The sequence below is a fragment of the Colias croceus genome, chromosome 15 (genome assembly GCF_905220415.1).
Source record: "Colias croceus chromosome 15, ilColCroc2.1".
Taxonomy (NCBI): domain Eukaryota; kingdom Metazoa; phylum Arthropoda; class Insecta; order Lepidoptera; family Pieridae; genus Colias; species Colias croceus.
The window spans coordinates 4315004-4337403 of record NC_059551.1 but is presented as its reverse complement, the minus strand read 5'-3'; the positions used below and the strand labels follow the sequence as shown (position 1 = coordinate 4337403).

At 31.4% G+C, this 22400-nt stretch overlaps 3 protein-coding genes and 1 pseudogene across 5 annotated transcripts in view; 1 reads left to right on the top strand and 3 right to left on the bottom strand.

Annotated features, from left to right (window-relative positions):
- Positions 1-12485, bottom strand: part of LOC123697868 (probable G-protein coupled receptor CG31760) — a 40078-nt gene extending 27593 nt beyond the window's left edge. Inside the window, exon 1 of the mRNA XM_045644427.1 lies at positions 12245-12485. The gene's annotated coding sequence lies outside the window, so the exon portion shown is untranslated. The remainder of the gene's footprint in view (positions 1-12244) is intronic.
- On the bottom strand, positions 1938-2966 carry LOC123698204 (annotated as a pseudogene).
- Positions 12486-17111: 4626 nt separating the features above from the next.
- On the top strand, positions 17112-20648 carry LOC123697869 (glutathione S-transferase 2-like). Of its 3 annotated transcripts, none has more exons than XM_045644428.1 (5): positions 17112-17200; positions 18470-18608; positions 19092-19259; positions 19551-19693; positions 20290-20648. In XM_045644428.1, exons 2-5 carry the CDS (start codon positions 18476-18478, stop codon positions 20458-20460), a joined length of 615 nt encoding a protein of 204 aa, XP_045500384.1. In that variant the 5' UTR covers positions 17112-17200; positions 18470-18475; the 3' UTR covers positions 20461-20648. The 3 variants fall into 3 exon arrangements, with proteins under 3 accessions (XP_045500384.1, XP_045500386.1, XP_045500385.1); XM_045644430.1 differs by lacking the exon at positions 17112-17200 and adding an exon at positions 17473-17543; XM_045644429.1 differs by lacking the exon at positions 17112-17200 and adding an exon at positions 17532-17622 and having other exon boundaries at positions 18423-18608.
- LOC123697870 lies at positions 20627-22400 on the bottom strand. Its single transcript, XM_045644431.1, has 3 exons — positions 22213-22400; positions 21949-22128; positions 20627-21545 (listed from the first exon to the last, which is right to left on the bottom strand). The coding sequence occupies exons 1-3, from the start codon at positions 22259-22261 to the stop codon at positions 21328-21330; spliced, it is 447 nt and encodes a 148-aa protein (XP_045500387.1). The 5' UTR covers positions 22262-22400; the 3' UTR covers positions 20627-21327.

Genomic DNA, 22400 nt, shown 5'->3' with positions numbered 1-22400 from the left:
CCTCAGCCATTTTATAATGAGCACCAAATAAACCGCCCGTCTATTTTCTGACAACTGGAAAAATATTATTTAAACCTGTTGTTTAACATAAATAAAATTTCGTTTGTTTTTTTTAATAAAGGATAAAATTAATTATTTAATTACCTATTATAAAATATTAATTAACCGAAAGAAAATTAATGCAAATTATACATAATAATAACGAGGTTTTTTAATTGTATCTCAAGAATTGATTCACTTAAGAAGCTTACGTGTAAAAAAGACTTTATAGTATTAACTTTAAGAAAGTTAAAAGCAAATCTGTATATCAGTTACTAAAAATACAATTGTAAAGAACTTCAAATGTGAATCCTCACTGGCAATGCGTTGTAACCACAGAAGACTTAAAAATACAAACATATCGCAACATGTGAAGCACTCATGTTCTATTTGTAAAGTTTTTTTAAAAACAATAACTATAAACTGTAAACAATTCCCTCGATAGCCTTCAAAGAGTTGACATAGAAAATGTGAACATAAAGCAAACAGTTTTAAAAGATTGAAAGGAAAATGAAACAAAGTGCAGTGTGATATAAAACTAAACACAGGGCAGAAATAAGATTACGCTTCCAGTAAAAGTGCATTTACATAATAATAGAGCTTGAATTATTCATATTGCTTCAGCCAAAAGACTGATGATTTGTTAACTTTCATGTGTTACAACACAAGGAAAATATTCCTCAATATATGCATATGGTTAAACCCAAAAACCCTTTAGAAAGGGAAGGTCGTGGAATATTTTTATTCCAAAGGCTTTGTGATATTTTTGGTGTTTTGTTTATTAGAAGTTTCCTATATACCGGTATTATGTATAGGAAAACTCAGCAAACAAAAAATAGTGTTTGGTCGATAAAATATCTTGCATTTTTAAAATGAAGATTTTTAATTGAAAATAACTGAAACTCTACATTATAATTTATAGATACATGTGTAGTCGATAGATATTTAACATTCCATTTTGTAACCAATCCGAAATATCAAATTTTGTAAATATTGTTTGTACAATATTATAACCATACTTTAGATTTAGAAAGTGTGGAAAACATGCGTTGTAGAGCGTAAGTATTCGTTTATGTTTAATTGTTTATCTCATCAATTTTAAACTCATTACTTTTATGCTATGCTAACAATAAAACTTCGTGCAAATGTAATACTTATACCATGAAAACATGGGTATCCCATAGACATCGTCTAACTACAAGTACCGTACACTCAATGTTGCGTTTACAAAGGACTAATGTACCATGAGAGTGCACATAACGTTTAGCAAATTGAATTCCAGTCGCCATTAGAGTCATTTGAATGCTACTCCACACCGTAATCAAGTTAAGTGAAATGATTGGAAATTTTCGCATGATAAGGTGCTTTAAATTGATTGATGTATTATGTTACGGGTAAACACAGGTGCGTGAAATTAATAACCGATTGAACATGAATATGCAAAAACAATTATCAAGAATACATTTTTATATGTTAAACGAGCGGTCCGCCCCGGCTTCGCCCGTGGTTCATGTTTACGTTTTCTCTACATAAGAACCATCATCGTAATTAACGAAATCGGTTCAGCCGTTCTCAAGTTATGCGCTTACCAACACATTTTGGGATTCATTTTTATATTATAGATTTTGGGGGATATTATAGTTATTACGTCACAAAATTTTACGTGTTTATGGTTTTAACGATTTAAGTAGTTCAATTACAGAAAAAGCATAAACACTGAAAATGAGGGCAGACAATCATTCATCTTCGACTAAATAAGCTGACATTTAGTATAGTACTTAGAAATAAATAAAACTTCGCAAATACAAAAAATAATCAAAAGTATATCCTTACTTCAAATTACCGTAAACATACCTACTCAATATTAATTACATAGTGAGATATTGTTATTCGATTATTATTTTTAAAGCATATACATAGATTTTTGCCTAATAGTTCACGTCCTATATATTCTTAACTAGAAATCAATTGCAGCCAATGTGCGCAATAGACTGCATTTGACAAGCTCGTAATGATTAATAGAAACAACTGCTGTTGGCTTTCCGACTGTTATTAATTCTCAATTAGCCAATAAATTATAGTGCTAACTCTCCAGTTAATCACTCCTGTTCATGCATTAAAATAGCACATCACTTTAATCACCATATAAACCTTGTTATTTTATTACAAACTCATGCTTCAGGTATTTTTCACACCCACTTTTCGTAAATATAGGTACTTAGAATACCTTATATAGATAATAAAACACACAAAATGAGCTGTTCGTTATAGATACGAACTGTTCGTTATTAAATGGTAGTGTTAATCTCCTTTGAAATGACGCCATTCAGCATCACACCATTATCAATCACAAAAGAGGAACCCGTTATACTTCTTGCTTTGTCGCTAGCTAAATACAGAACCAAATCCGCTATCTCACTCGTTTCTGATATTTTACCTAAAGCCGCAGCTTTTGTGAGCATTTCGTATGTTGAAGTCCTTTCTTTTTCATTTTGAAAACTATTCTCAAAGTATTCCGTTTTAACAGGGCCAGGGTTAACATTATTGACACGAACACCTTTTCCGCCTAATTCCATAGCAATGCTTCGCATGAAATGGTCCAGGGCTGCTTTTGATGCGCAGTATGTGAAATTAAATGGAAACAATGTCTGGTATGCCCCTATACTAGATATATTTACCACGTTTCCTCGACTTTAAATGAGGTGGGGAAGTGATAAATGTGTAAGAAATACAGATGCGCGCAAATTAATAGCCATGGTTTGATCAAACACGCTCATGGCATTTTCTGAGAGAATACTCGCAAACGATACTGTGCCAGCGTTATTTACGCGCGTAAGCGTATAAGTATTTAGTTTTCCATAATGCTTTATCACTTTATTTATAACCCTTCTAGTGTCTGAATCATTGGTTAAATCGGCCACAACAATTATTAAAGTCGATATTGTCGTCAAATATTATCGAACATTTTAAGTAAAAGTTGTTCTTATTGCAGGTGCATTCGATTTTAATTTTAATTAGACTTAAAAATAATTAATTACAATCTAGAATCTAGATTGTAGCAATTCCAATTCACTAGAAATGATTTATATTTTAAACAGATAAATTAAATCCGGGACACGAGGAACTAGCAAGGACAAGAGTGGTGTGAAGGAATATTGTATACAGTCTCTATCTAAGTTTGTTAAATTATTTTGTTATCAGTTATTAGTTCAGTCTCTGTTGGCCTTAATATTCTGAATTCGAAAGTCATTTTAAAACAAATTCATAATAGGGCATATAAATAACTTAGAAACTCCATCGTGGATTTGAAGTTTGCTTTTGTTTAACGATCAAAATTGCAAACAAACTTTAAACTTAATAACTTCGGCCTTGTGAAACAAATTTCTATAATAATAATTAGTTAAGAGGCACATTCAGGGCTTCTGGATCTGTTTTACATAATAATAATCTCAACCATAACTGAGACGTAAATTTGCTGGTCACAAGAAATAATTCTAGAGCACGAGTTCGAGTTGTGAAGTTAAAGGATTTCTGAATAATGATTTATTATAGCACATCATGTGTTGAACGTAGTTTGTTTTTAAGACATAAAAGAGAATATTAGTAGAGTCTCCCGTTGTATCCATAGAAAATATCATATACATATCATATATTTTTAAAGATATATCAATCAAATCTTGTTATTGATCAAATTATGAGTTTCGTAATTCACCTACTTAATTAATCAATCAGTTTTATAGGTGTCTATGAGGATATATTTTTTATAGGTATTAAGATATTTATTGACGTGGCCGGAGCTGAAGAGCGTAACCCAAGACCGAACGCAATGGCCATGACGGCGCACTGTGGACGCCCTCTGCCCCACATAGGACCTTAAGTGAAGTGAGTCAAGATATTTATTCTTGTGTAGTTAACAATAATTTCACCCAGTGCAAGCAAGCGGAGATGCACAAGGACTCCTATTATAAATAACTACGTGAAATCGGAACTCCTTGGAATAAAAGGAAACACAAAGTACATCGTAGTTCCTTGTAACATCAGTCGCATAGTTTAATAATTACTTGAACAATAATTGGCATTTAATATTACATCATACGCATTTTTATAATTAGGAAATGAGGTGTAATTGTATTTTGTGTAATATTTAGGTTTGTTATTATTTTTTTATGTTTATTAGTATCTGTTTTTAAATGATTAAAACACAATATTCAGTTTTAATTGCATTCCAATTTCCAGTTTCTGGAATTTCTGATACAGTATAAAATATATTAGAGTTCTCTAAATTAACTTTCTTAATTCTTTATTCATTTTTGCACGCCTCATATTTTATTTTTTCAGGATCACACAGAAAATGAACAATATAGGTATTACTTATAATACTCACCCACGAGCTCTACATAATTATGTACATTTAAAGGTCTTAGTTAAAATATTATTATCGCTACCAAATAAGGGCTGATTTTTCAATCCTTGGTTAAAACTTATTCATCGAATAAAATGCGTTTATTAAGTAATTTCTGGATAAAAATGAGGCAATAAATGACATTTAAAATATGTCGCAGACATCTACCTACGTAAGTATAAAACGTTAATAAAAAAGACAATAACGTCATGAATCATGATACAGGATACATCCATTGTACTGAAAATATTTTAAAGCCAGCCGACTATTTGAAATATTCATCCACGGGGATTAATTCGCGGGTAAATTAAACCTAGTATTAAACCTTCTCTATCTCTACTCTACAAATATAAAATTCTCGTGTCAATTTTCGTTACCATACTCCTCCGAAACGACTGGACCGATTCTGATGAAATTTTGTGTTCCTATTGGGTAGATCTGAGAATCGGCCAAAATCTATTTTTCATACCTCTAAGTGATAAGAGTAAGGCAGAACACATTTGCGGGGACAGCTAGTAAATATATAGACCTATAGTAACCACAGATTCCATTCCACTGTTCATTTCGAGTTATGAACAATTTCAAAGTTCAAAATTACTGTTTGCGATGCTTTTCTGCGTGATATGTTTGCTTTATATGCAATGTTCCCAAGGACTTTATAAACTAGCTCATGCATATTACTTTGCTTGCCTGTTATTAAATTGTACGAATACAAAATATATAAAAACTTATTTTATAAGTGGAATAGAATTTCACATTGAGTATGAAACGCTTAATATTTGTACAGTTTTTTTTTTTGAGATGATTTGATAAAATAGAGCAAAGAAAGTAAGTATTATTTGTTTGAAAGGTTCATCGATATGATCAAAAAAACTCGAAAGTTCCAGTTGCTTTTTCATGATATCACCATACTATTATAAATTAAATTAAATTAATCTCATTACTGAATTACAAAAATAAAGATAAAATACACTATGGGCTATGGATGCATTTCACACTTTCCACTCATCGATTTATTTATGGGCGATCAATCTTCTATGTCATGCCAAACTCAGTAATATTTTGGACTCTACCGTGGCTTAAACCGTAGTTTATAGTATAAACTTTATACACACGTTTAAAACATACGTTTAAAACTTCAGTTTCCCGTTCATGCGTTTTCTAAACTGCGAAACAGAAGTTCAACCATGAACTTTACCTATAACTATATAAGCCACTACATTTAAATTAAATTGAATTAATTTGGTGAAGTCCTGCCTTTTACAGCGCTATTTAAATTAAAAGAGTGGAAACTTATCAACCGGCAATATGGCTTCGAACTCATTTTCTTTTTATTTCACAAGTTAAATTGCGACTTGATTGCATGAAGCAAAGAATACAATGTAGGTACCTACAGTGAGCGGAGAAAAAGTTTGAATTATATTACATACCAGTATTTGAAATGTAAGACTTTGCATTTTCACAGGTTTCATAGGTTGCATATGTATTTATTACTCTCGGCTTGTTAACGGATAATTTGGTACAAACAATTTTTTAACAGAAAGGCCGGTAGGCAAAATTGATTGTACTTAGGTACTTAAACAGGCTGACTATAAACCTATTATTTTGGAAACGTAGATACTAATTTATTATATTTTAAATATCTAAATAGATTTCGCAATAGGTACCTACCTACTCGTTTTCACTTCACATTGTCGATTCTCATTGCATGTGTTTCTCTGAAAGAATTTTAATTGTTTTTATTTCTCAGATATGAATAGAGATAATGAGGAGGACATAAGAGAAAAATCTTATTGTATGTATATTCAAATTGAAAGAATCACTATTTTCTTTTATTTATTTTATGCATTAAATATTTTTCATTTGTTTGTGCTCACTTTTTACCAAATTTCAAAACTGTGTTCACGGGAAATATAGCCTGTAGGTTGCGAATGTCGAAATTTGCGAAAATTTTCAGCATAAACGCTGTATCTTTTGATTGTGTTGGCGTATAAAATAATAAAATACTACTAGGATAGTATTATATCTGTTGTTTAACTAATATTGCAAACTAATATATCTACTTTCAAAAATTGATTAATATATTTATCGATTAATAGTAGGTACTTAATTCATTTGTGCACAGTGCAACCATGTACTTTGAAGTGAGTTTGAACACAAAAACATTATATGTACTTTCCTTCGTTTAAATAAACTGCGACCTTTTTATTGTTTAATTCGAAGATAGTACCAAAGTAAAGGGGAAACGCTCCAAAACTCGAAGGGTTTGATGAAGGTCTCGTAAAGAATAGAAACTTTAGGGCACGCCGCACGTAGCTTTGTTATTTTCACATTGAAACTTGGAAATTTGACAGTAAAGTGAAGGTAAAATTGTAATCAATGATTATATATGACAATGATGATTAGATACCAAGAAGCTTATATCTATAGATACTAATCATGTAAATCGTACTTACTTACTATTTTACCATTACTAATCCTTAAAAATAAAAGCTTCAAATTTACGAAATAGCACAAAAGTAGTGCCTATCTAACTATTTAAAAGAATTGTTATTATTTTTTAATTTTATGTGCAAAAAACCACATTAAAACGCTCGATTTATTATAGGTACCTATCTAAATAAACCACAAGCCAAGCCCTTTCATATACAGATAGAGCTTTATGGAGGAATAACTGTATGTCCATGAGCGAACCATGGACAGAAAGCTAGTCTAATATACATTTTTGAATAAGAAAACTTAGAATAATATATGGGTTCCGGGTTTTCTTTGAAGACATACTAATCAAGATGAAAGTTAACTTATTCATTTTCTATTTGGGTACATCTGACCCGCATCGTCTTTGACTCGTAGGGCGATAGAATCTTTTCACAATAAAGTGAAAATCTATTTTGCTTTGCATACAAAATCTTCTCATCCGAATATAATTTCCTTACTAATGAGCGGTATTATTATTACATATAAATGGGTTTTTGTTAGCAATGTACGTAATTAAGATACTTAACATTATACTGGACTTAAAATGCACTGCTGAAAACAACATCAAAAGCCTTTTACAGTAAAACAGACAGAGACACTACAGCATAGTAAATAACTTTAAAATTATTATAAAGAAGTACGGAGTACTTACTGATAACACACAAAATTACACTTAGACTATGAGTAACAAGTCACAATAATCCCTTAGTAGCTTATAATCCGGATTAGTATAGGACACTTTTTATCCCACTTCCGCGTAAGATAAAACAGGCGGAGGATAATACACTTCATTGCCCAAAAGTACGTAATTTTATATTCTGTTGGTCTTAGCGTGATGATAATTATATAGCCTTCCTGGATAAATGGACTATCAAACACCGAAAGAATTTCAAATCGGACCAGTAGTTCCTGAGATTAGCGCGTTCAAATAAACTCTTCAGCTTTATAATATTAGTATAGATTTGCTTTTTAAGGAAAGGCCAGCTTCATTGCCCAAAAGCACATCATCTTATATGTATATATGTATTTGGTTTACTTGCGTATACATTTCAGGATCACAGGCATTTTCGTCTCTGTGGGCTTTATTTTAGACGCAACTTTAATGTTCGTTGAGCCGTTATTATTCGGTTGTCGGCTGAGTTGATTCTCAGTCCGTTTATAAAACATTGTTCATGCAGGCGAGCTTTAATACTGTAATAGGGGTCCTTGTATAAAAATAGCCGGTGGATTAATGTGTTTATAAACTCGATTTTCAGGTAAAGGTCACGTGTTTTAACTTTTACATTATAATGGTGTCATTTTACTTAAAATATAGGTTTTAAAAAACCTAAGATTGAAATTCATTCTATTTTTTTATAAATAAATAAATACTTAGTTAGGTACTACTATGTATAAAAAAGCTATTGAATGATAAACGTGTTTTCTAGTAACTTAGGTACGTCTAATATTATTAATTCAATTACCACAATATCGTAAGATATTTAATGTATTTGAGTTAGAGTTTATAATTACAAACATTAAAGGTTTATTGTGATACGAGTACACAACTATATGACGTGATTTATTTGCTCCCGCTAGGTCAATGTTAAACCTTGACCACAGACCTTTCTAAGTCTCTTTTCAAGGATAGAAATATTGTCCATGGTGCATAAAAATTCATGATGGAAAATCTTCACTTCATTATGGTAAGGGATAACAAGGTATAAATGAAATGAAAATGTAGAGCAACTTTTAAAAATAATCACAAATTGTTACTTATATGATGGTAGAAAGTTAAAAGTGCAACGATTTCATGAAAGATTGTAATGATATATAATTATCTATTATGAGTAGAATATTCTAGAAGAAAATATTGTAGAAATATTTATTTCATTAATTTCATGACAAAATTCTTGTCATGAAAAATACACAGACATGTGAATTTATCCTTTGTTTACTTTCGCACACTTACGCATTTATTACTTTTATTAATCGTTTTTCTTTCAAACTATCAAAGGAAAACATTTTCGAGTTGTAGACATTATTACATAATATAAAATCCAGTGACCCTTATACACCACCTTTCTATAACAGTTGTCCCTTCGTTGCGCCTTGGGTATGTAAACATAAGAAACTTTTATAACATACAAACTTCTGCCGCCCTTTCCATAAACTTAGGGGTTATATTTCCGAAAATCATTCATTCCTTTTTACAAATACATATTATTTATGGAACCTCGGTATATTGTGCTTTTTAGTCCGAAGGATTAAGCTATGCGTCAGTTCGTCAGTTTTTATTCAAAACTATGACTTCAAAATGTTGAAAACGATATTTTGATAACAACTATACAGTTTAGTTCAGCAATACAAAAGGTCATTTTAGATACATAAAGAGAAAAATTGAGGACCCTAACATTAATCGTTGAAAATAGTAAAGGTAGAGTTTGTATCCATCATGCTCTAAATTATATTCTTACCCTAATAAAAAGCAGTTAAATAAAAATCCATTTCAAACACGATGATAATCTTCATACATTATACAGCTCCATTGAAAACGTATGAAAACGCAGTTACCTTTTGTTCGGATGACAAAGAAGCTAAATTGTTTCGAAATTACGAAGCAATTACAGACAAGTAGCTACTCTACGCGATAAAAGAACATCGTATAAATTGTCATTTTTCCTTAATTTAATTCTACAGGAATTGGCTATGAAGCGAATTTAATTAAATTAAAACATTTGTCCGTTTCCGTTTATTACAACTGCCGTTGTTAATTCTTTATAATGTTTATTTAATAGATTAAAATGCTTATGAGATGGACTTTGAAGCTATGCCGGAAACATTACAATTACCTACAATATTTTTTGTTTCATGAGTTGAATTAAAATTTATGAGCCTCAGAGAAGACTTTATAATTAATTATATAAATAATAGCCCACTTGTAATAACCATTATACGCTAATAGAAATTCTTAAGTATACACATGGTGATAAATAATAAGGATAATATAAAGTAATGGATGATTTCATCTTTGTTTCTAAGACAACCTCGAGCGTTTAATTTCAATTTCCCATGTAAGGTACTTTATGGAAGTACTGTACGAAGGATTTATATCTATATTACAGGAGATACGTATTTATACCTACCAACGTATTTATTACTTCTAACTTCAAATAATAGCTAATGTTACTTACAAATTCAAATAACTGTTGCTATTTTCCTTGTTTTATGTGTGTTTGCGGTTTATCTTTAGGTTTATTTCATTCTTAAACATTAGGTAAGTAGATAGTACATAGATGAATAATAATTCGTTAGCCATAGATTAATTTGTCCTTGACTCATTAATAACAATCAATGCTTCGGAGGACTAATAGCCTAGGACTAATAGGCTAATAGACTTGTATTCCCGCCAGTGCTTTTTATTTATTTGTGTTTTGGTTTTCGCCTACACCATTATTTTATTAACATACCTACTACTAATTTTTGCAATATTTTATATTTTGGTAATTAAATTTAGTTTAATAAAGATGGAGCAATATGAACCCAAAAAATAATAATCATCCTTGCTCTTATATTATGTATTGTGAAGAAATACTATAAATTCTTATTTAATTAGATGATTTTTTTGCCTCCACCGGTCTCTGTCCATAGCGTCTCTTACGACTGTGTAAAAACTGTACCTATCATGTATATAATATTATGTAGGTCCCGAAAAATGTACCAAAACAGTAGTTTAATTACTCTATGAGACTGTCCTTGTAAGTAATTTGTAACAAAGGGCCGTATTAAATGACATCACGATTCATAACGGTCCTCTTGTTGAGGGCACTCGGTATAGGATAAGTGAGGTGACAATTTTTACATAATTAGCCCAAAAATGAGTTTCTAGGCTAGCGCATTTTATGTGGGCTTAAGCTTAGATATCTATTACACTTTACTGTCCTGGGGTTAAATTTGGATGATAAAGCTATTGCTCTATTTTGGTATTTTTGCTGTAAGATTATTTAATTGAATGACCACACAAAATTTGTCTCATTATACATTACTTAAAGTAGGTATTCGTTTTAAGATAAACCAATGAAACTCCAACAAAATCCAAATTCTGATATCTATGTTTACACAGTTAAATAGTATTTCTTTCTCAAGCCTAACATGATATAATCAGGTCAACTAACTATTAACTACAAGCCGACATGATCCAAACAACTCATAAGAATGTATGAAGTCCGCACAATGTTAATTAATAACATGAACTTTATGGGCACGCAACGTTATTCACACCATTTTGATTATCAAGATACGAGAATTCATATTGTTACGATAAATGCCAGTCGTAAATGGGCGTTTTGTTTCAGTAATTCTGAATAGGGACGTTTTATTAAATGTTTCTTGTAATTTTAGAAGTCACGTTGTTCCTTGCGATATTGATTTAGCAACTAGTGTCCACTATCTGAAGAAGGTAAAAGAAATGTAAGAATTAAGAGGATCTACAATCAACAGATGGTCAGTGTAGAGAACTATTTCTTTCGTTTACCATTAAAAATGTTAATTTACTACAGTAGCCCAGTAGGTACACTTATGCATAACAAAAGCAATATAATAGGTACATACAATATTTAAGAATGAATAAGTGAACGATATAAATCAATATTTAATAAAATCACACACTACAATTTTTAAATTATTTCGATAAAAATAAATCCCACCAATCGCTTTTCAGTATTCCTTCCTTCGAGATTTAGTAGATTCAAGAAAACTGAACGTTATGTAAAGTGTTGATCCATCCTATGCTTGTTTGTCAAAGTCTAATTTTCTTATACTGTTATTTAAAATATTTGATTTAAGTAGCAATAATCTAGCTGTAATTTTTTATGCGTCATATACCTACTGGACTTATATAAAAACCTTTGACGAAGTAAGAAGAAATACTTTACTAAATGAAGTAACAAGGCTGTTAATAAATATTTAGATATAATAATATCTATCTTTGAATTAGTTTAATCTAATGTTAATATTTAATATCAAAACTTTAAAGTTTACAGTAAGTAATTAGGCTCTTAAACAATCTATTTGTTCCTGGGAATTGACTTACGTAAAAGTAGCTCTGTATTTCAAATAAATGTTGTTTTATGTAGAGACAACCTTGTTTAATTTATTTAATACTCTTAATATACCTAACGAATAAAATATTATTTATAAATTTCAGAATCCTCGATATCAAAAGCTCTAAACATGTCCTCAGGTAAGTACCGAATATAATAGATACCCTTTATTGCCGTTAAACATTTTAGCCCGTAAATTAAAATATGTGTATTTTCACATGTAAAGTCTTTAATTAAAACTCACCGCTATCGAATTATCACGCTTTTGTGATCCACGTCCGATTGTCAAACTTTGTTCTGTGTGAAAAATTAACACTTCACTTTATTAAAAATACATACACGCACTGTAAGTCACTAATGTCTAAGGTGCTGGGATTTATAATAAAAAAATACATTAATCAAATACCGTTTTTTTTTTTTACAACAAAACGCATACGTTTCACGTTCAATCCTTCAGGCCACTGAGAGCGGGCTGTAGCTGTAGCCTACAGGAAAGCCTCGCCAGGAGTCGGTTCAGAAGTGCCATAAATAGAAACGTAGATCGATCTTCCCTCTCTATCCTACATCCATAAGGAACATCGGGATAAAATAGGACAGCTAGACGCTGCGCAGTGATACTACGAGCAATGCCGATTTTCCACGACTCCCTCCGAGGTATCATTGGGAAAAGCTCAATGGTTTAGCGATAATTCTTTTCCAAGATTTATTTTTAAGAATTGGGATGTCGTTTACATTTATTTTGACATTAAATTTGGTTTCGCTTAGTTATAGTGTAGGTGTACATGTAATATAACAGTGTAGTTAAAATGTAGAGTTGCTTTTTATATTTTCAGGTTTTATATTTAAAGATAATATTATTTTATTAATAATGTAAATATAGATACCTTACATACTGGAATATTTATCTTATTTGTTCATTTCCTTAATTTGAAGCCTGGCTGTGCTAATGTAGACATAGATTTTTCAATTTTCAATTATTTCAGGTAGGTAATATAGGACCAATAATAGTTATAGGTAGCAACAGTGAATTTAGGTTACTTACTGTTTTCCTCAAATGAATAAATAAATAATAAATAAATAAATAAATATTTCGGCACTATTTTCACACACGGCACGATCCGATCCCATACTAAGCTTTCGCTTGTGTTATGGAAACCAGATGGCTGATAAACATACATATATAATTTTAAATAAATACTTATATAGATAATTAACACCCAGACACAGAGCAAACATCTACGTTCATCACACAAATATTTGCCCCGGGTGGGAATCGAACCCACGACCAGTGACTTGGAAGACAGGGCCACTACCAACCAAGCCAACCGGCCATGAATGAAGCATAATTAAAATATTTCGGTTAATTTTATCTATTGTTTTGTACACACGTACTTAGGTACTTACATTATACTAATTAATTATATAAACATTAAATGATTTTCATTATAATAGAGATCTTAGAAAGATACTGAGAAAAGAAATATAAACAAAAAATAGAATTGAAGATAAGAAAACATACCTGTAGGGCAGTTACGTAGGTACTTACCTTAAAATATGAATCCGTTATCCGATGTAATTTTCAAATATTAAGTAGGTACCTATGTATTATACAGATTGTGAAAGTAAATTGTTATTGTTTATTTTAAAAACCTATGTACATAATTATGATGCACTAAGAGTTTTCGTCTAAAATGTTTATGTTTGAAATTTTATTATGATAGCAAAAACGAACAATTTTTGGAGCATTTAAAAAGTGGTTTATTCTAAGCGAGCGCGCGGGTTCATGAATATTATAAGCGGTGCTAAAATATGGCCGAATTTAAGTAGGTACGTCAATTTCAAAGTTATTTCACGATAAATTATTGGTTGCTACTAATTACCGTTGTTGCGGTATTTCAGTGGTTAATTTCCGAGTTTATTTATATTCTAAATGATGTACTAAATGTTATTTACCCCTTGGAGATTTCCTGATCGGCCTTTAAGGAGGTAAAAGTTGTGAAAATAATATCTGTTACAGTGATGATTAGAGGTTTTTTGCAAATTTCAAGTAAGTATGTAGATACCTTCACTGAATATATTGAGTACAGAAACTTGTAAACACGACTTTCCTATATGTACCTTAATAGAAACTTACTAAGTAAGTAACTATAACTAGCTACTTCTATTAACTATTCTGTGCTACTAGAGAATCGATACTTTTTAAGACAGTAGGTACCTACCACCTGGTAAATATATTATATAATTCTTATACATTTAATCAGCACATACGACACAATTTAAAATGCTCTCAATATTAATAAATGCAGGGCCCCTTACAGAATCATTACTATTCGGTTCTCGGTCGCTAAAAGCTTTCACGTTGGGAATGTAGGTAGGTAATCAAATAGTTTTGCATACCTACACATGATACCTATTAAGGGCCCTTAGTAGGTGAACACGGCAAAATGGACTGTTTTCTATGAGCTATAATTGAAAATATTGAAGCTTTTTCGCACTGGAATTTCTAATATGTATTACAGAACGTATGTGTGATGGGATGACTGTTACCAAAACACGATTGGAAAAATTTTGCTCGATAAAAAAAAATCCTGAAGTTATCTCTAAAATATCATATAAATGCTCATTACAACCGTATTTTACGATAATAATTCATATAAAATCACAAATACATAGGTATTTACCTTGTCGATTTCGTGACTGTTTTAGATTTTGAAAATACTAAATATTTTCATTCACTTTTTGATAAAAATGTGAATGGCGCTTACGATTTTTAGTTTCGAGCACGTTGATTCCATACTAAACGCGGACCCCCTCACCGCTTACCTCAGGCCCGAATAGCTGAATTTTTGCTGACCGCCTAACCCCCCTTAAGTATTTTTCAAATATCCGGTATCCCGGAAAAATTTGAAATTGTCTCATTTCAGCTGGAAATCATAAAATTGAAATTTTTAGATATTATAAAATCGAAATTTTTAACATACCTACCTAATATTATGAAGGTATGTACCTATTATTTTACCTTTTGAAATATGTAGAGGCATAAGTTAGGCATATGCTATTTTTTTAATGTAATTTTGCCCAATGCACATTGTTCAATTATACATTTTATCACATTTAAATTCAACAATAGGTTCAACAGTATGGAAATTTTGCGTTTGCCGCAAAACCGGGATGAAAAAAAACAAGGATTATGATAAATAATGTCCACGTTCAACCAAAATCCGCGTTTTGACTTGATTGTATATAATTACCTATTAATGTCGGCTTTGTGGGAGTAGCTTGAATAAATCAATAATTAACCAATTTTAATCGGATAGAAGTTCAAAGACCGTTTTCTGAATTGAGAATGAGAATTGATTTAAGGTTTGAGAAAACTTATGATACCTACCAGTTACCACCTACATACAAGAAAATATTTATGCAGCATTTATGTGGTTTAAGTATGGTTGGAGTCGTTTTTAACGTTAAATTCTCAATTCGGAAACTATATTTTACTCTCCCTTTTATCAATTTACCTAAAATATAAATTACTAGCTGCACTCCGCGGTATCACCCGCGGGGCTCCACTCCTGTTGGTCTTTGCATGATATAATATAGCCTAATAATAGCCTTCCTCGATATATGGGCTATCCAACACCAGAATAATTTTTCAAAACGGACCGAATCGGACGTTTCCTGAGATTAGCGCGTTCAAACAAACAAACAAACTCTTCAGTTAAAATATTAGTATAGATTAATAGTAGAGTTTTCCCAGCCATGTGTGCTTTAAGTACCTACTTTGTGGAATGCTGGAGCCTGGATTGAAGAATAATACTTATATTTTGTAAACTTTACGTAGGTAGTTTAGTTACCTATCTAATATTTGAAGTCTCGATGATAGAAAATCCTGGCTTGGCTGGTTCGATTTTTGAAGCGGTTTTTCAAATTTTTATCATCCTAATGCAAAATAATCCTCTCGCACGTTTGCTTTTATTGTAGACTAGCTTTCCACCCGCAGCTTCGCCCGCGCATTCAAAGAAAAACCCGCATAGTACCCGTTAACGTGGGATTTCCGGGATAAAACCTACCTATCCTATTTCCCGGCGTAAATAGTAGCCTATGTCCTTTCTCGGGTATCAAAATATCTCTATACCAAATTTCATGCAAATTGGTTTAGTAGTTAAGGCGTTATTAAGTAACAGACAGACAGACAGAGTTGCTTTCGCATTTATAAAAACTATTAAGTATAGATATGACGTCAAAATTCAAATACCTACGTGTATTTATGATGCTGGAAACATAGTGGTTTACTCATATGAGAAATTCTATACCCCTAAGATATATATATCTACCTATTGCTACATAGGTACCTATTCATTATTAGGGCCATACCTAAGTTATGCGAGGAAAATATTTAAAAACAATTCCAAAATGCATTAAACGCTACCCAATGGAAGATTTTCTGTTTAAATTATATACCTAAGTATTATGACCTAACTGATTAGGCTCTGCGGTTTCTCCCCTGGAAAAAGCTTTTAACTTCTAGGTAACTTCTTTCCGTAGTGGGATGCTTTTTAACGGGTAGGTATAGATACTATATTATAATGATTATATCTATAGATCATTTTAAAGCCGACAGACAGTAACAGACCGATAGACATACAAATTTTCACATTCATAGTATATAGATACATTAATATGGACTTGGATTAAATACCTATCTTCTTTAAAAATTAATATAAGCAACTAACAAAGAGAGATACAAAAGAGGTTCGTAAATACTTGAATAATAAAATATCATGTGAGATACCTATTAATCAGGTCCTATCTTATCTAAGTAATAGAAATAGATAATTTATCGTACCTAATTCATTAATGAGTATTGAAGTATAAAAAATTACCTTTTTACATAAAGATATAACAATAACAGACAATTGACTTTATTGAATGTATGATATACTTACTTATGTGTATTTTGTAAGCTATAGTACCTGTCGAGAGAAGCATAATATCTTAGTATGTACTTATTTACATATCAAATCAGTGAATTATAATAGTAATTATAGTAATTGACTATTCTTCGTATCACAATGAAGAAATGATAAGCTGAAAGATATATTACTTATCTTTAATTTATATTGATTCCTTATCTTATTATTAGATTTTTAGTGTACAAACGGCCTATATGGTAGGTAGTTAGTAACAGCGGAGTGAACAACAGGTAAGTAATTATTTTGAAATATATTATTATTTATTTTATTTACTGAGCAGGTTTTTTTTTTATATTTTAAGGTTTTTTTTTTATATTTTTACCAATTATGTGTAGTAACTAGTAACACATAATTGGTACCTAGATATAGGTCCACAAGTAACAGAAACATCATCACTTAGGTAAACATTACCTACCATTTACTTTCCAGACATTTAATTTAGTTTATTATAATTTTATTTTTGAAATATACTTTATGAATTTTCAGTAAAAAATTACAAAAAATGATGTTATATATTATGTCACGGGTGGCTGAGTTGGTCAAGCGTCCGCCCCGGATTGGCGTGAAATGATGGTTCGAGTTCCGCCTCGCTATCGTTTTTTGTATAAAGCATTTGAATGCCATTAAGCCAAAAATATCAAATTCAAAAATTATGTTTTTTTTTTTTTTTTATGCAATAGGAAAGCAAACGAGCAGACGCGTCGCCTGATGTTAAGCGAAACGCGCCGCCCATAAGCATCCACTGGGAAGAGGATGTGTTGCTGTCCTCAAAAAGGAAAGAGAGGGATATCACGGGAATTTATTTAAATTACTGCCGGTTTTTCAGGTGCTTAAAGGCACTCTTTTTGAAAGTCTCCATGTTGTAAGAACTCGGGAATACCGCCGTTGGTAGGTCGTTCCAGAGCTTCACAGTTCGCGGGAGAAAGTTTCGCGTAAAACGCACTGTGGAACTCCGCCAGCAATCGAGGTGGTGAGGGTGGAACTTATTTTTCTGGCGGGAGGTGCGGTAGTGGAATTGAGCGGGTGGGATTAGACCGAAGAGTTCCTCAGAACACTCCCCATAATAAATTCTATAGAAAACACAGAGCGATGCTAAATCTCTTCTGAGCGAGAGCGGATCAAGCTTGTCGGATATTTTAGGGTTGTCAATTATTCGAGTTGCCCGACGTTCAATACGGTCTAGAGGGAGAAGTTGGTATTTTGGGGCGCCAGCAAACAGATGGGAGCAGTATTCCAGGTGTGGACGAACCTGTGCCTTGTACAAAAGGAGTAGATGAGCTGGTTTGAAATACTTCCTAGATCTGCTGAGCACACCCAATTTTTTAGAAGCTAGTTTGGCTTTGTCTTCTAGATGGCCTCGAAATTGAACGTCACTCGATATTTGGACACCCAGGATTGCAATGCTCGGTGAGATATTAAGGGGAGTGTTCTGAAACCGGGGAGAAACAAGAAATGTTACTAATGTATTTAACTACTTATACTTAACTATTACGTTTCAGTAAAAAATGCCAAAAATCGTGTTACGTTACTTCAATGTGAAAGGGCTTGGGGAAGCAATTCGCACTCTACTCGCGTACGGAGGGGAAGATTTTGAAGACGTCCGCTATACTGAAGAGGATTGGCCAAATATAATGTCTTGTAAGTTATGTATGATTTTAATTATGAATATCACAAATATTAAACAATTTTTCTAATCTAATTTTTAAAAAGATATTATTGAATTGCGAGTACTTAGGCTATTTAAGTTTTTATACCTTTTGATTATAAAACAAACGATTTTATAATTTGATATTGTACCTAATAATACACAGTACAAATTAATTGCATAGTTTGTAGGTAATTGGTTGGCTTTAATTGAGTAAGTTCCTAACTAAAACCACCTAGTACCTACAAAACTTATGTGTTTTGAATATTGCGAGAATGTGTAGCGAATAATTTGTTTGTAACCAATACCTAGTATCGCTTCAAACGCTAAAAGCTTCAAATATTCTTCAAACTAAATGAAAGCGATATGATTGGTTCTTTACAAACACACCCCTCGTTACGCATTTTGGCACATCTACATGGATATCTACTTAGATATCTACATGGTCAAACTAAATGAATACTTTCAATTTTCAGCAACACCGTTCAACCAATTACCCACACTGGAAATCGATGGTAAAGTTTACGCTGAGAGCAACGCGATATCCCGATATCTCGGCCACAAGTACGGCCTAGCTGGCGACAGCTTGGAAGAGTCTCTTGAGATCGATCAAAACGTCGATTACTTCACCGATTTACGATACTGTAAGTTCCTTTGTGTTTTAACGATTACTTACCTTCTATAATAGTTAATAAATTGAACGTAGGTAGGTACCGTACGTATGGTACCTACGCGTAGAGAATGGTTAACGACAATAAGCTGAATCCGTGTCTCCACTCGAGTGGTACCTACCAATGTGAAGATTTTTGTCAAATTATTCTTCAAACAACACTTAGTTATTTGATGGTTATTTATCATTTATTTTTTTAGTAAGTATAAGATTTTAACTAAGAATAAGACGCGTATTTTTATATTTTCTTTTTATAAAATTTAAGCTGCTGCACAAGTACACTACGAAGAGGATCCCGAAGTTAAAAAGAAACTACAAAAAGTATTTTTCGAAGAGACAGCTCCGGCAAAGCTTAAGAAATTGAATGATATTATAAGTCGTAATAACGGCCATATTGCATTGGGAAGGGTAAGAGTCAAATTAATGAAATGAATTATTGATTAATTATTATTAGGTGTAGGTACCTAGTGAGTGATACAATTCAAAATTTGACCTTCTCATTCAAACAACCGCTCTTCTGCATTGCATTATACGCATCGCGATGAAACATTATATTCAATAAATCCGCATCGTAATACGAAAACATCAATATGTGTTTCATCGCAATACGTGAGAGAACACTTAAAATACGTATGAGAAGACGCGAACCTATCTGTCTGTCTCTCTCAGGTCTCAGCATATAATAAAATTACACATTGGAGTTAACTAGAAACAAGTACCTACTTACATATCATTGCATAATATAAAAATAAGTCTTTTAATTATCCGAAATTGCAAAACTGAAAAAAAAAACATAGAGACTCTTTTCTAAAAAAAACTTCCGAAACTTGACTATGAATATAACATAATTTTAAGGGTGTTGGCTATTTGCTGAAAAGGCCTTGGATATTGCTAAGTTAACATAAAATCTTTGTAAAAAATTAGTATTAAAATTACAATTCGTCTACCTACCTACTCAATTAGTATACAAATACGAAAAATTTAACTGTAGTCTTTTGTTTCAGCTTACATGGGCTGACTTCGTGTTCGCAGGAGTATTCAATTATTTAAAAATGATGTTAGAGTTGCCAGAACTCGAAAAACAATATCCCAGTTTCCTGCAAGTCATAGATGCAGTTTATTCTGTGCCTAAAGTAAAAGCGTTTAGTGATCTTGCTCCTAAAACTGATGTTTAAAAATATATTAAATTTCTTATTTTGAATATATAATATTATGTAGGTAATACAAATCAAACATCGAAATTTTTTTTATAGAATGTAGTTTAAATATGTTTTCAAATATTATAAACTTCTTTACATAAGTATGTACCATATTCAATTAGTTTTAAATTAAACACAACAATAAAAATTTTATAAAAATTTAATGAAATTTCAATAATATTTCTGCATTCATTGAATATGTAAACAACAACAAATTATTAAGAAAATATCAACTCTTAATTAATGTAACTGGTATGACGCATAGTCTAAATATTTTAACAAAAGAGCATTGTACATTACTTGTGTGAAATTAACACTATGTTAATAGAAATCAAGCATAGTGAGTCATTATGTATATGTATAAACTTAAATACAGTTCTAAAAAGTAACTTTTAAGAATACATTTAGTATTATAATTTAATGATAATTTGGATTATTATTTCTGCCATCCAGTGACAGTAATAATTCAAACAAACATGTTTAAAACCTGAGGAAACTTTAAAAATTACAGTGGATTGAAGACAAAAAGAATGTGGTATTCTAATATATCACTTAAAACTTATGTTAATGCATAGCTTTCAACAAAATCCATCAGAAAACTTAATAACTATGTAACTGTCTTTTATTTACAGTTTTTTTTACATACTTGTATTTCTTATAAATATAAAAGTTGGACGGAATGTCATAAAAATGGATGGAATCATTTGCAAGTAATATAATTATATTACTTATCACAGATTTATCTCTTAACACTGAGTACAAAACATCATTAAAAACAGATATTCTATTTGGACGGACAGATGATATTCTTACTCCATTATTTAGCATGATCAAGAAGTATGATCATGATAATGTAACAATATATAAGGTTGTCAGCATTACACCCAAGATTAATGCTATACTTGATTGTATAGTCACAGATCCATTGCACTCGTCAGCTGAGCAATAGCATTCCTCCCAATACACTCCATTATCATAAACTCCCCAATTACAAACACCTGTAACACCTGTTTCAGCAACGGAAGCACAACGTCTAATCACTTGTCGCCATCTACCGTCCCCTGAAATTGTGTAATACGAAAAATATTAATATAACACACTATGTACATCTACTTTTATTAGCTTATGTTGTTTTAACAGTTTAAAACCAGTAAATCTCCTGGTGGTAAATTATATTTCGCAGATTTCAGGTTGGTTATTATCATTTATTTCGTATTAAAGTCAATAAGGAAAGATTTTCCATTAATTTCCTTTGAAAGGACAAATGCTGTCAATGCCAAATAGCAACTGGATTTCTAAATCGTTTTTCAATGTTAGTTTGATCATGGATTGTAGGTACCATTTTAACATCACAATAATCATCAATTAATGTTCTGCTTCTATTCATGCTTGTAAGATTACATTATTTGTAACACAAAAGGATATTATACAAAAGGACGACAAATTAATAATGAATCAACTTACAAATAAATCCTTTAGGCCCCTGTTGAGTTAACTTCATACAGAAAGAGCCGGGCATATGAGATTCATCGCTATTGCATTCGACTGCTATGTGGCTATCTGTATCAAATCTTTTATAAGCTCCACATGTATCTTCATATAGATTTTGTGAAGATGCGCATTGGTAACACCTCACAGACAAAGCTGAAAAATTATATTAGGTTCACGATACTTTTAAAATAACAGCAAATGAATTATTAGAAACAGTTAAAAAATAAAGTTAGTTACCTGCAGGCAAAGCAGACAGCATAAAAAATATTACAGCCTTATTCGTCATTGTTAATGCGAAGGCAAGATACTATTAATTAAAAAAGTTTTGTGAATTCTTATTTAGGACTTTCAAGTTTTAACTTTGAATTGCGATTTCTTCAAGAAATATGACAACAATGAAATAAATACAACAGTCAAACTTATCA

Coding starts and splice junctions, on each gene's coding strand:
- LOC123697870 (XM_045644431.1), bottom strand. CDS start 22,261: ATGACGAATAAGGCTGTAATATTTTTTATGCTGTCTGCTTTGCCTGCA. Junction 22,129..22,212: donor GCTGTCTGCTTTGCCTGCAG/GTAACTAACTTT, acceptor ATAATTTTTCAG/CTTTGTCTGTGAGGTGTTAC. Junction 21,546..21,948: donor GGGGCCTAAAGGATTTATTT/GTAAGTTGATTC, acceptor ACACAATTTCAG/GGGACGGTAGATGGCGACAA.
- LOC123697869 (XM_045644428.1), top strand. CDS start 18,476: ATGCCAAAAATCGTGTTACGTTACTTCAATGTGAAAGGGCTTGGGGAA. Junction 19,260..19,550: donor CTTCACCGATTTACGATACT/GTAAGTTCCTTT, acceptor ATAAAATTTAAG/CTGCTGCACAAGTACACTAC. Junction 19,694..20,289: donor GCCATATTGCATTGGGAAGG/GTAAGAGTCAAA, acceptor CTTTTGTTTCAG/CTTACATGGGCTGACTTCGT.